The sequence below is a fragment of the Acomys minous genome (assembly GCF_964271855.1).
Source record: "Acomys minous genome assembly, chromosome: 10".
Classification (NCBI taxonomy): domain Eukaryota; kingdom Metazoa; phylum Chordata; class Mammalia; order Rodentia; family Muridae; genus Acomys; species Acomys minous.
The window spans coordinates 30,737,391-30,755,834 of NC_140491.1; the positions used below are offsets into that span (position 1 = coordinate 30,737,391).

At 46.8% G+C, this 18,444-nt stretch overlaps 1 protein-coding gene across 5 annotated transcripts in view; it reads left to right on the forward strand.

The window, feature by feature from the left end:
• STK32B (serine/threonine kinase 32B) overlaps nt 1-18,444 on the forward strand; it is a 239,854-nt gene that overhangs the window by 205,665 nt on the left and 15,745 nt on the right. For 4 of the 5 annotated variants that reach the window (XM_084799203.1, XM_084799204.1, XM_084799205.1 and 1 more), the window contains 2 exons: nt 11,431-11,534; nt 17,335-17,451. In XM_084799203.1, the coding sequence (XP_084655329.1) occupies nt 11,431-11,534; nt 17,335-17,451 (221 nt within the window). Of the gene's footprint in view, nt 1-314; nt 1,313-11,430; nt 11,535-17,334; nt 17,452-18,444 lie in introns of those variants that run through there. The other variant, XM_084799207.1, reaches the window with a different exon arrangement.

The following is an 18,444-nucleotide window of genomic DNA, read 5'->3' on the forward strand; positions in this document are numbered from 1 at the left end:
AACAAATATTATATAAAATATGGTTGTTTGTAGTTTTCAGAGAATTTCTGTATTTATTTTGTCTAACATCTTTGCTTGTGTAACATCCCCTTACCCTCTTTGGAAGCCGAGGGTTCTGCAGTAACAGCTCTTCTTTCATTCTTAAATTGGTATTTTGTCTTTTCTTTCTGGTTATTCTGGTTACAGGCTAATAAACTTGTTTCTTTTTTTTTTTAATTACCAGTTTTTAATCTTAATTACCTTTCTCTGTTATTTTCCTCTTTTCTGTTGTATCCATTTTTCTCTTATCTTTATTACTTCCTCTGTTTCCTTAGGTTACATTGTTGCATAAAGAGGACCTTCAGATAACTGCCTTGAGACTCATCTTCCTTGCAGGAGTATTGCATGCAGGAAACAAAGTCCATCTTTAGCTGTGGCCCCATAATTTCTGTTGTATTGTGTTCACATTATGTTATGAACATTTACAAAAAATTGACAATTCTCTACACATCTAATGCTGATGTCCAGCTTAATTCTCTAATGATCAAATATCTTGTATAGCATGGCCATGGATAAGATTCAATTTAAAGCTATTGGCTAGCCTTTTCTTCCTCTCATCTCATTACACCTCCATCCCTTTATGTTGCCTCTAAGGTGATCATCACTTATTACTCCCTTTACCTCATTCTTACCTAGTGTCTATACCTGAAAAAGCAAGTGTGGAGAATATCCTAGTTTTACAACACTCAACAGAAACTATTTTGAAATTTGGCTTTAAAATCTCATAAAGGGAGAAATCTCATAAAATGGAGAGATGGCTCAATGGTTAAGATTGCGTACTGCTCTTCCAGAAGACCTAAGTCAGTTCCCAGCACCCACATTAAGCAGGCTGCAACTACCTATAACTCCAGCTCAAAAGGGTATGATGCCCTCTTTTGGCCTCTGAAGGTACTGTACTTATGTGCTTATACATAGCCAGAAACACATATACATAATACATAAATAAAAATCAATTCTTTAAAAAAAATAACCTAAGAAAAACATATTCCCAAATCCTTCCACCCATCTTCTGTTTCACTTACTATAAACATATGATTAATCAGTCTTTGCTTCTGATTGTCAATGGCATTTAATAGTCATCAAAAGGAAGAATTAATTTTCTATCTATATTCCTTTTTTCTGTTACCAGTATTTGTGTGTGTGTGTGTGTGTGTGTGTGTGTGTGTGTGTGTGTGTATGTGTGTACAGCTTCATTTTTCTATCTGAGATCATATACTTTGAAGAAATTCTTACAATCAATCTTAATAAAAGTCTGTCGGCAATAAAAAGCATTTGAATAAAAGAGTTAAAAAGCTCTTTTGGTTTTTGTTTTGTTTTGTTTTGTTCTGTTTTTTAAAAAATTATTGTACTTTAAAGATAATGTGAATAGCTATTCTGGATACTCGGTGCCAGGTAACAGCTTTTCTTCTGCTGCAGCATCTCGGTCGATGGCCATGATGTGCCTCCTCCTATCTTCAGTGCCCTGCAGGTAATATGTCTGCCTTATTGAGCTGCATCTGAAACTTTCCCCTAATCATTGGCCTTAGGCTATACCTGGGATATACAGGAAGTTGGTGTTTTGCTTTCTTTGTGTCTATCTATTCTGACGTTCCCTGGGTTTCTTGACTATCTGACTTGATGACTCATCATTTTTTAAAACTCTTTTTTAATGTAATTTCATTTATGTGTATGGGTGCTTTGTCTACATGTACATATGAAGCAATGGCTCCTCTCCTAACCTCTGCATCACCAAGAAATTACATGATCTCCTTTCTGCCTTGGTCCTCTTCTTGAGAGCTGTGGAACCTATACAGAAGAGCTAGTAAGTGGGTGTGACCTCCACTTTTATCTGGACAGACCACAGACCTCTCACTGGTACCCACACATGGCCTCAGCTGAAGCTGTCTCACCCTCTTCCTCCAGATTGTCTTCCTCCAGTGGCACATTCAGGGCAAGCAGCACTCAGACCCCTGTCTCTGCTGCAGAATGGACTGAGTTGGTGGGCTCCAAGGAAAGCTAGGTTGAGGCACCAATAATTTATCTTAATTGTTAATCTGATTGACTTTAGAATTACCATGGAAATACACCTCTTGGTGTCTATGGGGATGTGAGGATGAGAACCAGAATTAACCCTTCTTTCTTAAGTCCCTTTTGTCAGGCTTTTTGTCACAATGATCAGCAATGTAACTAATACAGATAAGGTGTTTAGCTTTTTTCCAATTAACATCTGTCCTAGTTTTGTTTCTGTTGCCGTGGCCAAAGCAACTTTAAGGAGAAGGGGTTTATTTGTCCCACAATTCTAGGTTACAGCATATCATTATGAGCAAGTCAAGACAGAAACTTGAAGCAGCTAGCCACAACCACAGTCAAGAGCAGAGAGAATGAATGTATGCATGCTTATTAGTGCTCAGCACCTGTCTAAACTTACACAACCCAAAGTCCCCTACCTAGGGAATGGTGCCACCCACAGAGGGCAGGTCTTCTCACCTCAATTAATAAAATCCCCACACACATGCCCACAGGCACCCTACTCTAGAAACCACTTCCCAGGTGATATTTGCATCCTGTCAGATTGACTTTTAAAACTTATCGTCACAGGCTAGACGTGACACTCCAACTCTGGTGCCACACAGAGCATAACTACCCAGATCTTTGTAAGAACTCTGATGGGAAAGTCATTGGTGGGGCAGAGGAATGGGACTGGAGGGGCCCAGAGTAACTTCAATCAATGAAAAGTCAGACATCAACTGGATCCTGTAAGGTGGGTCAACATTGTTCAGCAGGAGACACACAGAGCACTGCCGATAGACAGAGCTGTGCTCACCAGGAGCCTTAGGCAACAAGGGGCTGACCGGCAGAAAGCACCCAAGGGAACAGATTTGGCCAATAATGAAGGAAAATGAACTTAGTTAGGCAAGAATAGATCGCACAGTGCCTGCGTTGCATGGTACAATTTAGGGCTCTGTAGCAAGTTCACCAGAACACGTTAAACAGCACAGTTTGTCTTAGACAAGTAAAAAGCCCAGAACCCTTTAAGTAGCAGTCTGCAGGACGAGCATCTGTAATCCAGAAATCTCAAACCCAAATTCAAAATGTTTTAAGTGCTGGCATGATGCCATCTACACCTGACCTCATGTGACAGGTCACAATGAAAAGGCAAGTGGCAAGTACCCTAAAACTTCATAAAATTACTTCCGTGTTATGTGCATGCGGCTACTGGCAACATAAATTAATTTCGAGACCTGTATCCTATCCTGGAGATGGCCTCATTACATATGTGCAAACAGCCCAGAGTCTGAAGCAATCTGAAGGCAAAAACACATCTGGTCCAGGACATTTGGATGCAGGATATTCCATCCAGATGTAAATGAACGCCTCTGCAGCGGGGATGCTGTTTAGAAGTCTGCCCCATGCTTCACGTGTTAACTATTAAATGTGCTGACTCTGATTCTGCTCTTCCTATTAGAATTACTGCAAGCCAGGGGGCTGGAGAGATGGCTCAGTGGTTAAGAGCCCATAATAATCACCCAGGGGACCCGGGTTTGCCTTTTATCCACTCTACTAGAAGAATCTGGCTTATTTAACACGGAGTGCTTTTCTGGCACTATTCATGATTCATTTCTGCCTCTTATCGGGAGCTTCTGTATTTCTTCCTCAGCCAATTAGACTTCCCCTCCCCCTTCCTCTTCCCACACAGACCATGAAATTCTAATGGTCTATGGCTGAGAGAATGTTTCACACTTTAACAAAAGCAGTTTCCTGTTGCCATGAATGCTACTACTATCCCCCCAAAGAAACCAATAGCCTGTGGTGGTGGTGGTGGTGGTTTCATTTTATTGCAAATTAATATGTGAGTGACACCTGAGTTCATTGCCTAGCTAGGAGCCAAACAGACTTGAATGACCCTTGAGGAATTGCAAGTGTGCCCAGGCCCACTGCTTATCTCTGTTCACTTTAGTGCAAAGAACTACTACCAAGCTTTTGAGTCATCTGGAGACCGTGTATAATGTGTGCCTGGGTGAGCTGGGTTCCCATTCATTGCCCATGCGGACTGCGCTATTAAAAGCCAGCTCACATCTGTTGGTAACCTGCTTTGCACCAGTCCCAAAGGCTAAGCTAGTCCTGAGTTATCTAATTGTGGTGTGGGGACTGTGATTAATCCGTAGAGCCCGAGACTTACTCAGAGGCTAAATGCTTGACCAATGACCCCTCCAGGCAGTGAAAGCAGACATGGAGATCGGTAGCCAGGTCTCCATGACTTAGCTCCTTGACATGGTGAGGCACTGAGCACTCGGTTTGATGGTGCCCCAGGTCATCTCCCTACATTAGCCAGCTCAGGGACAGTGAGGAAGATAGAATTCTTTGTATCAATTTAAAATGGTCATTATGAGGACTAGATGAGGCTCAGGAAAGAATTCAGCCCATAGATTGATGCCCTGGGCTTCTAAATATAGGAAGAAAGGAATTGTGAAATAGCAAAAGACTTGATTACTATTCTCCAAAGAAAGTAAGTGTTAGGCTGGGTCTTCACATATGAACAGGAGCTGACGAGCATGACACAGGGCTGACAAGATTAGCAGACAAGACTTTAGGGCTGTGTGTAAAGAGGTTGGCCAGCAGGTGCAAGGCCCTGGGAACAATCTCAAACAAAATAGAACTGCAAAGAGTATAAGGCTGTCAACAGATGACTAAAGCCATGTCCCAGTGCATCCTTTGATGCAGTGAGCTCAGGGTAGACATTGGCCAAAAAGGGGGCTGTCGAGGACTGGGGCCTGCTTTGAGGAAGCTTTTGTGCTAAGGATTTTGGTATTGTACAGTAATTAGGCAACTTTGTAATGATTTAAAGCAGGTGACTCACACACGAGTCATAACACAAAGACAATATTTAAGAACATTTATTGAGCACTTACTGTATGTCCAGTGAACATCATAAATCCACTTTCTTTCTCAGTAATGTTACATAGAATACATTATTGTCCCTTCTGACAGGTGAGCAAACTGGGGCATAAGTAAGAGATTAAGTAGCTCATTCAAGGCCATTGGGCCTGTAAGTGTGGGGAGCGAGCTAAGTGGTGGCAAGTGACTACTTTGTACACCTGAGCTCTCTGTTCACTGCATGTATTTAGAAAGATTTCTCTAGACACATGAAGGTAAAGTTAAGAGGACAGAGATGATAAGAGGTCAGCACAGAAATTATAGAGGAGGCCAGAGAAGAAAGTTCTAGAAGGGAAAAGTAATACGACTTAGGGAGTGATCAAGTGATCAGTGACAGAGGCTGAAAGAGGGGCGTGGAGTCCACAGTGACTCCAGGTTTCTGACCGTGCAGGTGAGCAAACCCTTGGCATCAGCTGGGATCCAGAAACAGGAGACAGGCCTGTCTGAGAGAGCCAGAGTCTGGATAGGTAGGTTGATGTGAAGGACTTGGGGACCCATGGTGGAGGTGCCTAGTGGTGGGGCTGGAGACCCACTGCCATGGCAAGGAGTGGGAAGGAAGCCCATGTTCTGGTCCCGGATGGAAAAGATGACACTGAACTCCTAGGCCTTGGCTTCTCTGTGGGACAATCAGGGGAGAAGAGAAATGGTCTTGGACGCACCTCCCAACCCCGGCTGAAATGCAGTGACTCTGTCTGTGTTCACAGTTCAAGAAGGACATAATTAGCTGGAGAGACAGATTCGGGCAGCCTGTCAGCTGGCAGGCTACATGCTAAATAGCTTTTCACACACCAGTGCACATCAAAATCTTCAGGAGCATCCATGGAACTGAGCAGCAAGTGAGGAAGGGTAATGTAGGAGGTGATTGTATTTTTCCATATTTTTAGTATAATGAGGACGTAAACTCTGTGAGGTTAGGCCGGGTGACAAATCCTACCAAGTGTATATCTACATGTCTGGGGGAAGAAAGGTAATCTCTCCTACTAGACTCCCTGTGTCCCACTAGACTCCATGTTTCCTTGTTCTTCTGGAAGGCCAACTCTATAATGGCCTGATGGGAACTCATTTCAATTAAAAACCTTCCTTACAAGGAATGTTTGGCTGCTAGTCCAGGCAGTTAGTGTACGATGAGGCTGATCCTGCTAGTTCACTGGAACATACTGGGAATGCAGCCAAAGATTCCATGGTGTCCAGCTCCATCTCACATATTCATAGTAGACTCACAGGCATTCACAAAGTGGGGAGCATGTACCCAGCATTATGATGGGTCCATGGGGGACAACAAAAAGCACACAGTACTTCTGGCAATGTGACCAGAGCCCAGAGTTTCTTCTGTATTCCTTAAACACACATGCTGCCATATTGTGATAGCTCATCTGATAATGTAGTTGACCAGTAACCAATGGGAGGGTAGCATATACAGCCTGGGTACGCTGACAAATATTTATTAATGTGCATGTCAATGGTAAAGCCATGTGTTTTTGTTTTAGGTTATAAAGAAAGCCTAATTTACTCTAACGTAACTAGTGGATACTAGTTGCATTTGATAATGTAATATCAAATAATATCTCAAATGTAATTAGCGGATCTTCATAGAAAATCTTGTTTTGGGGGCTAAGTGAGTACAGGCACTTGCTAGCAATGCTGACAACCAGAGCTCTATGCCCTGAACTCACACAGTAGAAGGAAAAAAATGGATTCTCACAAGTTATTCTCTGATCTCCAAATATATACTATAGCACTGTGACACACACACACACACACACACACACACACACACACACACACACAAAGTAAATAAATAGAATAAAATAAAAATCTTGGTTTGGGTTCAAATGTAGAATGAATATTAATAATTAATATTGATATTAGTAATGGAGCAGTTACTCCTTAACCAGCTGCTTTCCAAAATAACTGCACAGAGAGAGTAAGATTTATTTAATTAGCCTAGAGCACAATACTGAGCAATAATTACTCCATCCTAAACCTCCAAGCTATTTTAACTTCCTCCCATCCAAATTTCCCACACTATACTTGCTTTTTAATCTTTCCCAGGTCCAGTTCATTTCTTCTGATGCTTCCCAGTTCTCTCCTCATGGCTCAGTTTCTACTTTCTGTCTCTTTCTCCTGCCTTCACTGGACCAAGAAGTTGTACCCTGGTCTCTGGGTTGCTCAGCATTGGCTGGTTGCTTTTTTATTGACACAGCAGAGAACAAATGATGACCATGTTTACACAAACTTGATAGTGGGGTAGAGAAACCAGCATTTGAATGACCAAGGGTAAACTTTACACAATGTACAAAAAGAATTATGCCAACACTCAAATTCACTCAGAGGACTTAGCACATTGGCCTGGAGATATTTAGGAATATAAAAATTTGCATAGTGTGGGTACATGGACTTGAGTTTTAAATTGTGTGTTTTGATGGTGAACTTTCACACTCTGCAGCCCAGGATAGGTAAATCAACTTTGTGTGGTGTATGTGTGCTGCACATACTTCCTTCCCATCAGTTGCCTAGACATTTAAGTTATCGCTAGGCCATCACAGTATGTCAGTGCTTGTGTTGTGGTGACCCTGACATGATACCTACACTTTGTCTACCTCTCATCACCTCATTATGTATCTCACACCATGACAGGAGAAAAAGAAAAATATAAAATTTTCAGAGAGAAAGAGAGAACAGACTCACACAGTTCTCAGGACAACCTATCATTATGGTGACCTATTTTTATCACTTGCTACTGCTGCTAGTCTTTTACTGGGCCTAACTTATAGGAGGAATAATACAACATATATTGGTGGTTCTCGGGCCTCCAGTGCCTTCTATACAGCCTGGAGGCTGCAAGCAGATTGAAGAATTGGAGTCACCACCTAGACTGGTTTCCTGCACCAGTACCCTACAGGGTTCTACTGAGATAAGAAACAAAAACAGTACCAGGGTCCTGTCAAGATACTGCCAATTCATGCAATTGAGTTGGGCTCCTTTGAAACCGCCCAAGCATACTGGCGTGCAAAAGACTCTGGGAAGCCAAGCAGGAATGGATGCATGGACCTCATCAGTCTAAGGCAGGTCTTTTCCTCCTGGGCATTGGTTAGCCTTCCCAGAGCTGGCAGCACCATCGGGAACCATGGATGCAGCAGTTGACATGGCAGTAAGATGTTTTGTGCCAGCACATTGCTGTGGCCTGTATTACATGGCAGAAAGTGGGACTCACTCAGCCTCAAGGACAGACTGGAAGCAGGGAGCTTGATGCAAATCTCCTGCAAGAGACAGGAGACAAGAAGCAATAATGGTGCCCAACAAAGGCAGTGAATGAGCAAAGATGGGAAATGAGTCACAACTGAGCCTCTTCCTCCCAGGAGCCATCTTTGAGGTGGAGCAGCACTACGGAGACAGGGGAGACCTAGTGGGCATGGTGCACAAAGTACCCACTGTGGATGGAAAGATGAAAGGGGGAGAGCCAGAGTCCCGATCTGCAGGCAACCCAGTCCTTCCTGGCAGCCCTCAGTACCAGGAGAAAGGGTTTGGTGCCAGGAACCTGAGATTCACTTGATCCCAGCTCTGCCAAGCTAGAGGGGTGATGCTGGCAAGTCCCTCCCTCGCCTTGTAGTGTCTCCTTGAGGCTGCGGAACAAGTTCTGAGGAGAAGCTGTCCCTTGAAGTGCCAGAAGCTTGAACTGAGGTGGCATGGTGTGGTAGAGCCATGCTTGCTTGGAAGGCTCTGGGGGAGGGTCCTTCCACCTCCTCCAGATCCAGGTAGCTTCAGGTGGCCTTGAGTTTGTGGTCCCTTGCCCCATACTCTGTGCCCATCTTCACACAGCCATCCTGTGTCTTTAAGCCTCCCCTCATCTCTCGTATAGACATTAGTCATGGAATTCAGGACCAAATCTAAACCTAGGATGATTTTATCTTGAGACCTTTCATTATATCTTTAAAGACCCTGTTTCAGATGTGACGGCATTTCACAAGTACTGGGGGTGGTGCCTGGAGACCTGCCACGCAGCCCGCTGAGACCCTCTTGCCTCAGCTTTGTTGTCACAGAGTGCGTCTGCACCTGTCTCACTGAGTGTTGAAGGGATTCAATTTATATAGAACCCTTCACCACAGCTGTCAGCCACGGTGCTGTCATTCATTAAGCAATGCGTGCCCGGACTTTGTCAGGTTCTCAACTCCCACCTGGCCCCCGGAATCCAAGCCCTGTGATTCTGAAACACTAAAGCAGATGGGCCGGGATTATGACATCAATGTTGCTCTGCTGTCAGCCACAAGAGTGCAGAGAAGGGAGAGTCGGCTGCCCTGCACGTGCAAACATCTATCATTCACCATTCAGAGAAGCCTGGCAGCATCCATCACCTGCAGCATCTACACTGAAGCACACTCAGGACTGCGAGGCATGGCAGGGACCATAAGAAGCACCGAGGCACACTTGGCACCCTCTGCACCCATGGGTACACCTGTGAATCTGTCACTAGGACATAGGGTCCAGGCCCTGGGGTTGCATAGACAAACACCATACAACGCTTTCTTTCCCAGACCTCCCCCCATCAGGACAGGAAGAAGATAAATAAGTAGATAGATTGTGGTACAGGAAAATAAATTCTCATGAGTTCTATCTAGCTCAGTGGCTGCTTTCAGGATGGAATTGAATAAGAAACAAGTGAGATAACTGACTTTAGTGTCTGGCTGATCTGGGGACAGGATAAGAAAGGACACACAAAAACAAAGCTGAACATTCAAAATCTGCAGTATTTGAAGAAAGGTAAGCTATAGGACAGGGGAGGGTGGACTCCTCATCTCTTTTGTGTGTTGCTGGGTGGGTGGTGGTGGTGGGGTGGCTGAGCATGACAGAGGGAGAGGAGGTTTGAGTAACACTCAGACTGCCCTTCATAAGGCTTTAGGCTTACAGAGTGCCCAGTGTGAGCCAGGCGTCCTGTAGGGCAACTGATGAACCGTCCCAGCCATCTAAGTTGTTGTAGTCTCATTTGTGTTACTATGAGAGAACACCTTGACATAAAGTGACTTTGGGGATAAAGGGCTTATTCAAGTTCACAATTCCGGGTTACTGCCCATCACTGTGGGGAAGTCACAGCAGCAGGAGCTGGAGACAGCTGGTCATATCACACACCCAAAGGCAAGAGCAGAGAGAAATGAACGTATGAGCGCTCACTTACTTGTGCTCAGACCAGTTCCACCAGTGCAGGACTTTTTGCCTAGGGAATGGTGTCGCCCACAGTTGGCAGAATCTTCCCACATCAATTAAGTTAATTAAAATTATCCCCCGTAGGACATGCCCATGAGCCATCCCGATAAAGACAATCCCTCACTGAGCTCTCCTCGAAGGTGATTCTAGGTTGTGTCAAGTTCACAAAGATAATCATTACACCAACGAATAAACCATTACTATTATCCACCCACCCTTGACAAAACCAGTAAGGACACTTAGTGATATGTTAAACTCTGTTCCAGCCAAACCCAATGTCTCTGTATTTCCAACACAGCCAGTTGCCACTTTCTCAAACTCTTAACTCTGTCATTCTCTAGGGTGGTAGAACATATTTCCGTACTGGGAGAATGTTGGTCAGACAAGGACTTGGCCAAAGTTTTTCCTGTCTCAGCTGTGTGGCTTCTGTCATGCTCATAGCTCTCTCTCTGAACCTCATCTATTAAAGGTGTCAAATGGTAGTGTGTCTCTAGAGGGTGTGGTCTCAAGGAAATGGAAACTTACCGGCAAAAACACTCTATGAAAATGCAGAGTGAAAGGAAAGCAGACAGAAGCTGCCTGGGATCTGACTGCTCATCTGATTTAAGCTCCAGATTCAGCATGCTCAGATACTAGTGGAGAATCCAGCCAGCCTGCCCTTTTTTGCCTGACCTGAAGCCCTGACAGCTTCCCTCACATGTGTGGCTTCCTTGAACAGGTGGGAAGGTAAAAGTCACATAACATCAAACCAGCCACGCTGACCTGTGACATCCTGGAGCCGGTAGCAAGCACCTCCACACTGCTCTGCACCCTTCACTTTTATCCCATTTGTAAAAACATTGCCTTTGCCAGGGACATAATCCGTTACCCCGACAGCATCTGCCCCGTCTCCCCTCCTGTCTTTGCCACCAGAAGTTCACTCTGTCTGCTTTCTGTCTAATTTGCTGCCTAGATCATTCCTGAGCTGGGCTGCAGGCACAGAGCGCTCAGCATCTTAATAGCTGGGCCATGTTGATACAGAGGCAGAATAGCAAGCTCAGGTCTTACTTTCCACTGTAGGTATGAGCCTATGCTGGGGTCTCCCGCTGTGACTCATGCCTATGCATAGCCCTGACTCTTACCATGGGGCCACACACTCAGCTCCTTTCTGCTCATTCCCAAGCCTGCCATGCCTTCCCAGGGGCAGGAGCTGGCGACAGTGAAGTAAGAACCAGCAGGCTTGTCTCCCTATGCAGAAGACCAAGCATGACTGATAGTCTCTCTACTTTGTCATTACAGCCCCTGAGGTCTTCCAGGTATATGTGGATGGAGGCCCTGGGTACTCATACCCTGTGGACTGGTGGTCTCTGGGTGTCACGGCCTATGAGCTGCTGCGAGGCTGGGTAAGTTCTGTAGAAGGGGAGAGGGGCCTTCAACCTGCAAAGCCGGTGAGATGCCAAACGAGGGTGCTGGACCAGGATTCTGGCCACGTCTCAGGGAACTCTGGCCCAGCCACTCATTCTTTCCATAGGAAAAGAGATCCTTCTGCCCACCCTGGGTAGGAGGTCACAGAAGGTGACTGACTGACCCCAGGTTGAAGCACCCTGCCCTCCTACTTTCAAACTTCCTTCTCTGCACTCACAATTGCATCCAAGCTCAACTTTCCCGCTTGATTGGGTGTTTTCTCTCTTGTGACTCTTTCATTTCCTGCCCCCCCCCCCATCTTTCCCAAATCAATACCTCAAGAATCTCTAAGGATGACATGGGACATCAGTGTGTGTTTGTATTTTGGCCTGGTGTTGCACTGAATTGCTGAAGATGATGTAGGCATCTGACAACCAATACTCATATTTTTATTAAGCACAAAACACTTTTGAAGTGTGCTTTCTTTGCACAAACAAAACTGGAAAATGATGTCATCTCACCTCCCAGGCCCACAGTTTCCTCAGCTCTGTAACAGAAATAATGTTTTGTGGAGCTAGGTTAGAAGGCATTTGTCCCTGGACACACTCTCCTTGCTTTACTGTCTCTGTGGATCCAATGCCCAAAACAAAGTTTGTTAATCCCACTGTCTGCACATCTAACACAGTTTTGCCTTCATTTGAATATGTGGATGGATCTTCATGACAACACAGGGCAGCCTCCAGGTGAAGGCGGGATCTTATTTTTGGCAGGAGGACCCCTTCTTTAGGATAATGAGGGATGAGTGAATGCTTCTTGGATGGATGAATGAATGATGAGAGCAGCCCATAACTAAACCCCGCCCTCCGTAAGCACAAAGATTTTCATTCTCGTTCAGCCAACATTTTTTTCTCTGCACTTGAACTCTGTTATTTCCATGAATTCCTCAAAAACTTAATTATGGTGCGTGGCATTTTTAGAATGCAGAGAAAATGAGAACTTGTTTCCTTCCTTGGGCACCGAATGAAAGACTCAGCGTGTTTCTGGCACGTCCACTTTGGATCTGCAGCCATCCGGGAGGGCAAGCATTCCCCAACCTCAGATGAACCAGGAGGCTTTGTCCCCCAGAGGCTGCGGCTTTCCATCCACCATGTGGGTGACCTTGTGGCACAGTGGCCCTCAGCAAGAGGAAGCCTGCCAGCCGAAAGGATGCTTGCTGGCTATTATTCCTGAAGGGCCAGAAGAGCTGCCAGGAGTGGCTTGGCAGAAAGCCCCAAGGGTAGAAGAAAGCCTGCTTCTTCACAATTAAGTTCCTCAGTTCTCATTCTTATGGGCTTTCTATTCAGAGACCACTTTCTTCTTCTTTTTTCCTTTTTTTATTAATTTATTCTTGTTACATTTCAATGGTTATCCCATCCCTTGTATCCTCCCATTCTTCCCTCCCTCCCATTTTCCCCTTATTCCCCTCCCCTATGACTGTTCCTGAGGGGGATTTCCTCCCCCTGTATATGCTCATAGGGTATCAAGTCTCTTCTTGGTAACCTGCTGTCCTTCCTCTGAGTGCCACCAGGTCTCCCCCTCCAGGGGACATGGTCAGAAACCACTTTCAACAAAAGAGAGGGAGTCACAGGGCCAGTGAGAGCCTTTGGTACAGGGACAATGTAACTACAGGGAAGACCACCTGTTAGGAACTGGGCGAGCATTTCCCCCAGCTGTCTTTGCACGGCAGAATTGTCCACCAGAGGTGCACTGAGTTGTGAAATAGGACACTTTCTGGACCACTACATTAGCCAAATGGCCAGTTCAGTAGCCCCTCGCGTTCCTCACCTTCCTTGCAGACGGTATGGATCCTTCTTCCTGGTATTCACTCCCCCTGTCAGTGTCGGACCTGACGTGACCGAGGTTCCTTGCTTCTTCCCAAAGACAAAAGAAAGCAGACGTGGGGTTTCCCACCATGCAGCCTAGAAGCTTGGATGGAGGGGCCTCCAGAAAAGGCAGGTGCGGAGGTGTGCTAGCGTGGCTTGTTGGCCTGGGCCTCAGAGATGTTCCAGTCCTGATAGGACACAACTGTCTGTCCCATGAAGCGTTCTCACCGTGCAAGGACAAGAGAGAAACCTGGGCTCCCATGCAAGGAAATAGAGCTTATTTACAGTCTGGGCAAGAGGTGCAGGGGACACAGCTGTTCTTGAAACCCAGAGCAGCACGTCAGCTCTTATCCCTACAAACCTACCTTGGAAAAAGCAACCCAAGTAAGCGCCACTCAAGAGCACAGTTCCCGCGGGGAGCAAGGTACCAGCTTTAGTAACAGAAAAGGCAGGCTGGCTGGTATGCTGATGGGAGGGTGTAATGAGATTCTGCCTCCTGACCACATCCCCATAGAAGATACTGAGTGACCTGGAGTGTAGACTCCATCCTTCCTACCTGGATACCTGACAGATGGTCACATTTGGGATGCAGGGGACTCCTTGCCTGCAGTGAGAAGTCACTTCCGGTAGCTATAACAAACAGAGATGTTTTCCTTATTGTTCAATGGAAAGCCCCTTCCTTGTAACAAGGAAAGAGACTCTGAGCGGTACCTCACTGGCTCATCAGGGACCCCACTGGTGACCTTAAGCAGGGCTCCTAAGCAGTTGGAGTGCTCAGATCCTCTGCCAGCCTCTGTCATAGAGTAACAGTTATATCTCCTCAGCAGAGAGGTATGGAGACTTAACGGCCTAGTAATGTAAACTACAACACAGTGTGGTACCTGGTGGTCAGCACTGGACAAGCCCCAGCCTTCCTAACCTCAACAAGACTCCCACCTTCCCAGGTTAGCACCCTTCAGACACTCACTACCCAGGCCCCAGGGACAGAGGCTGGTCCCAACCTGGCTGTCATCTATTAGATGCTAAGGCTACAAGCGTGGGAGCAGAAACGTTTCTCCGCACTGTAATTCATGCTTAACTTGTCCGAGCCCCGGCTTCCTCATTCATAAAAGGAAGCTAATGAAGACTGTCACCGTGGAGTAGACCAGAGAGAGCCTGGCAGCCTGGGGCTGAAGAGACAGAGCACTGATGACAATGTCTGTGTGAAGACCGCATGGTTCCACTGGAGCTTGGCATGCAGCTCGGGCATGGAGGACACGGCTGAGAGAAGCAGAGGGCAGTTCCCCCATGACATCTAAGCTGGCTGACCTGTGAACCACACTGTTGTTGGTGATAGTGCGAGCAGGGCAGTGAAAGGAAGCTGAGGTCAACTCGGCCATCACTGAACCCCTCCACGTGACACAGGGTGGTCAGGGGACTTCCGTAAAGAGCCCTGAGTCGTGGACTTTGCTGGCTGCGTTGGTACAGGGTCGTACCGCAGACTTATGCAGGGAATGACAGAGCGGTAATCACATATAAATAGTGAGCTTGGGCATTGTGTGTCTTCGGGCTTTGCTGCAAAGTAGGGATGCTAGTATAAGAGGTTCAACTCCAGTGCTGCCGGCATTTGGGCCAGGCCATCCTTTGGGGTGGAGGCTGGCCATGGGGTGATCTGCAATGTGGTTCCACACACTAGCAAGCAGCAGAAATCTCCAACATCCATTTACGACAACCCAGTATCTCCTGGGGGGCAAAATGCTCTAGACCGGGAGCTTCTGCCGTGTGATCAAGAGGACTGAGTGACACCTGCCAGGGAATCTGGGAGACTCCGTCAGGACCATGCCGCCTTCTTAGCTTGACTACCAACAACTTGCATCCCTGTGTTCCCTCTTGCCTTTGACTCCAGGAAGCAAAAATACAGGGGTACAGAGAAGCCACGTCAATAGACAAGAGAGAGGATCAAGTGCCAAACCAATAACTGCTGTGTGCACCCCTGGTAGCTAAGGGGGGGGGCTGCTGACTTGTCCCAGTGAGGCAGACAGACCACAGTGCCTGGAGTCAGAGTCAGGAGCCTGGGAGGTGATTCTGCTCTTTCCTGGGCTTATTCTGGGGGATGGTTAGGGCTTTCCCGTCATTTCCCAGACTCAGAGTCTCTGTGGAGCTCGTCCACCAGGTCCAGAGGGGAAGCATTCTCAGGCTTTGGCATTTCAAGTAGCCTGAGTAAAGAGATTAGGGGGCATGCATGAGATCCAACGGCTTGCCAAGCCCGCCCTGGCAGATGAAATGACAGGCCTATACCAATTCTCTCCCTTTTTATGCTTTGATTTCATGACAAATTGCCTTTTTAAAAAAATGTGTTTCCTGGAATAAAGACATACCTGCACTCTGCAGTAAGCTACCCAGTTTCCTGCTGCTGGAAACCACTTTTGCCATCAGGCCTCGCAATCAGCGGCTTCTGAGTCAAGGCGCCCTAAGGACAATGGGAACAAAGCCTTAGTGGAATACGGTACTGTGAGCAGATGCAATACGGGCCTGTGTCTCCATGCCCACCCAAACTGAGGAAGGCTGAACCTGGAGTCTTGGGGATAGGAGCATCTTAGCTGCAGTGCCCCAGGATGACCTTAAATGCACATGCTGCCTAGCTCTGAAGCTTAAAGTTCTCATCAGTGATGGGTCATGACACCATCAGGAAATCACTACTACGTAAGCATGAGACCCTGAGTTTGATCCCCTAGAAACTCTGTAAAAGAAACTCAGGTGCAGTGGCAAGCACCTGTAACCCCACAGCCAGGGAAGCAGAAGCTGGTGGCTCCCCCGGGAGCTCTCTGGCCAGTCAGTCTGACCCATTTGGTGATCTTCAGGATGAGTAAGAGACTCTGTCTCAAAAAACCAGGTGGAGGGAGAATGAAGGCACTCGTCAACCTCTGGCCTACACATAGACACACAGACACAAACATGTATACACATGCATGCATATATGTTCACATACAAAGTTCTGGTGACCGCTGGCCTTGGTGTGTTTGGTCTGCTCTCTCCACATGTGGGGAGAGTTTCAGCTTTCAGTGAGAAGCTCCTTGGAGCTCTGATGGAAATGCAGAACTCATAAGACAATAGAATCTGAGATGCCCATGACATGAAAAGCCTTCCCTTTGACGTCTGGCTGTTTCCTCACCTGTGTTTGTTGGGTTGATGGTTTTGGTGGCTCTGTAGAGGGAGCAGAGAAATAGCAGTTTCTAGGAAAGGCCTGTCTCGAAGCTTTAGTTGACTGGCTTTTAAAGTATGGATTGAAATGAGAGTGTCTTGTTTCCTGACATTGTTTGTCTCGTGCGTGTGCGTGTGTGTGTATGTGTGTGTGTGTGTGTGTGTGTGTGTGTGTGTGTGTGTGTGTGTGTGTGAGAGTCAGCGGTGGGTAGAAAAGTCTAATGAAAGGATAGAAATGAAGGAAGGATCCTGAATAGTCCATAAGTGATAGCTTTGTGTTCTTGTTACCCCATGTCCTCTAGGGACCACAGAGCACCCATGATCTCACAAGCTTGCACTCTATAAGTTTCCTCCCAGCATTCATACACACAGAACACATACCCAATAGGGTGGTGATCATGTCTGACCATGCATAGGCCTGTTTAGCCAAGACAGAGAGAGGTGGTAGCTGTTCTTCAAGCAGATGTAGGATGTGACTACAGGTGTCCCTGTGGTGCTCAATGGCAGGTGTCAGCACCCCAGCCTGTGACCAAAGCTGCTGAGTGAGACCTGCCTCTTCCACCCACAGATGAGATTGCCTCAGCCTCCTATGGCCAAGACAGCACCTCCTGCCCTCTTGCACTGCCCTGCTGAGAGAGAACAGCCCATAGCATCTTGAAGGGAATATGAATCATTTCCTATCATTGCACATTATTAAAGAGGGTGCCGCCTCCCTGCAAGGCATTCTCTCTGATTCTGGCACTGTCCTTTGTTGCAGAGGCCATATGAAATCCACTCGGCCACACCCATTGATGAGATCCTCAACATGTTCAAGGTGGAGCGTGTCCACTACTCCTCCACGTGGTGTGAAGGCATGGTGGCCCTGCTAAAGAAGGTAAGGGGTCACAGAGCTGTATGGAAAAGATGGCCAATGAGCCATCACCCAGTCATAAATGCTACCATGGGGTGACACACAGATTGAATAGCCCAGCACAGTGTGGTGTTGACAGCATGGCCCAGGCTCTTTCCAGTTTACTACAAGTTCCTCATAAACAGAAATATCAGGTGCTTGTGGCTGCTGGGTCTTAAGAATTCCTGTGGCGGGGTTCTGCTCCGTCTATGGCACTAACCAAGGACAATATGTGCAGTCATCATCAAACCCCTACCCAGACCTAGCCAAGGGACAGGACATTCTCCACAGTTAAGTGGAGACTGGGGACTGACTTTCACACGAACTCTGGTGCCCCATATTTGGCCATGTCCCCTTGATGGGGAGGCCCAATGGCACTCAGAGGAAGGATAGCAGACTACCAAGAAGAAACTTGATACCCTAGCGTCATATTCAAGGGGAGGAGGTCCCCCTCAGTCACAGTCATAGGGAAGGTGAATGGGGTGAAAGCAGGAGGGAGGGAGGAATAGGAGGATGCACGGGATGGGATAGCAATTGAGATGTAATATGAATGATTTTATTTTTCAATAAAAAAAAGAATTCCTGTGGCAGAAACTGCTGCTAGAAGGATGAGCACTAGTTCTCCCCGTGCACTCCACGCTCCCGAAGCATCATCCTCGCTTGCCACCTGGAAACCTGCCAGAAGCGCACATTCCAGACTTCCTGAGTGAGACATAGTGGCCTGGGCAGCCAGCTATCTTGGCCCACTTCCTATGACTCTGAGCCCTCTTCAGTTCAGCACAGGCAGGAGATGCAGGTGTCCCCTTGTGAGGTTCCCCTCCAGGCCTTGGGTGCAGGGAGAAGAATATTGCTTATGACAGGCACAGCAATTTTTGCTAAGATAATGTTGCAGGCAGAAACTTTGGGCAAGGTCTGCGTGTCCTGTACCACACATGGCTCTCCTCTCATCCCCATAAGCTGATAATGACAGCAGATGAG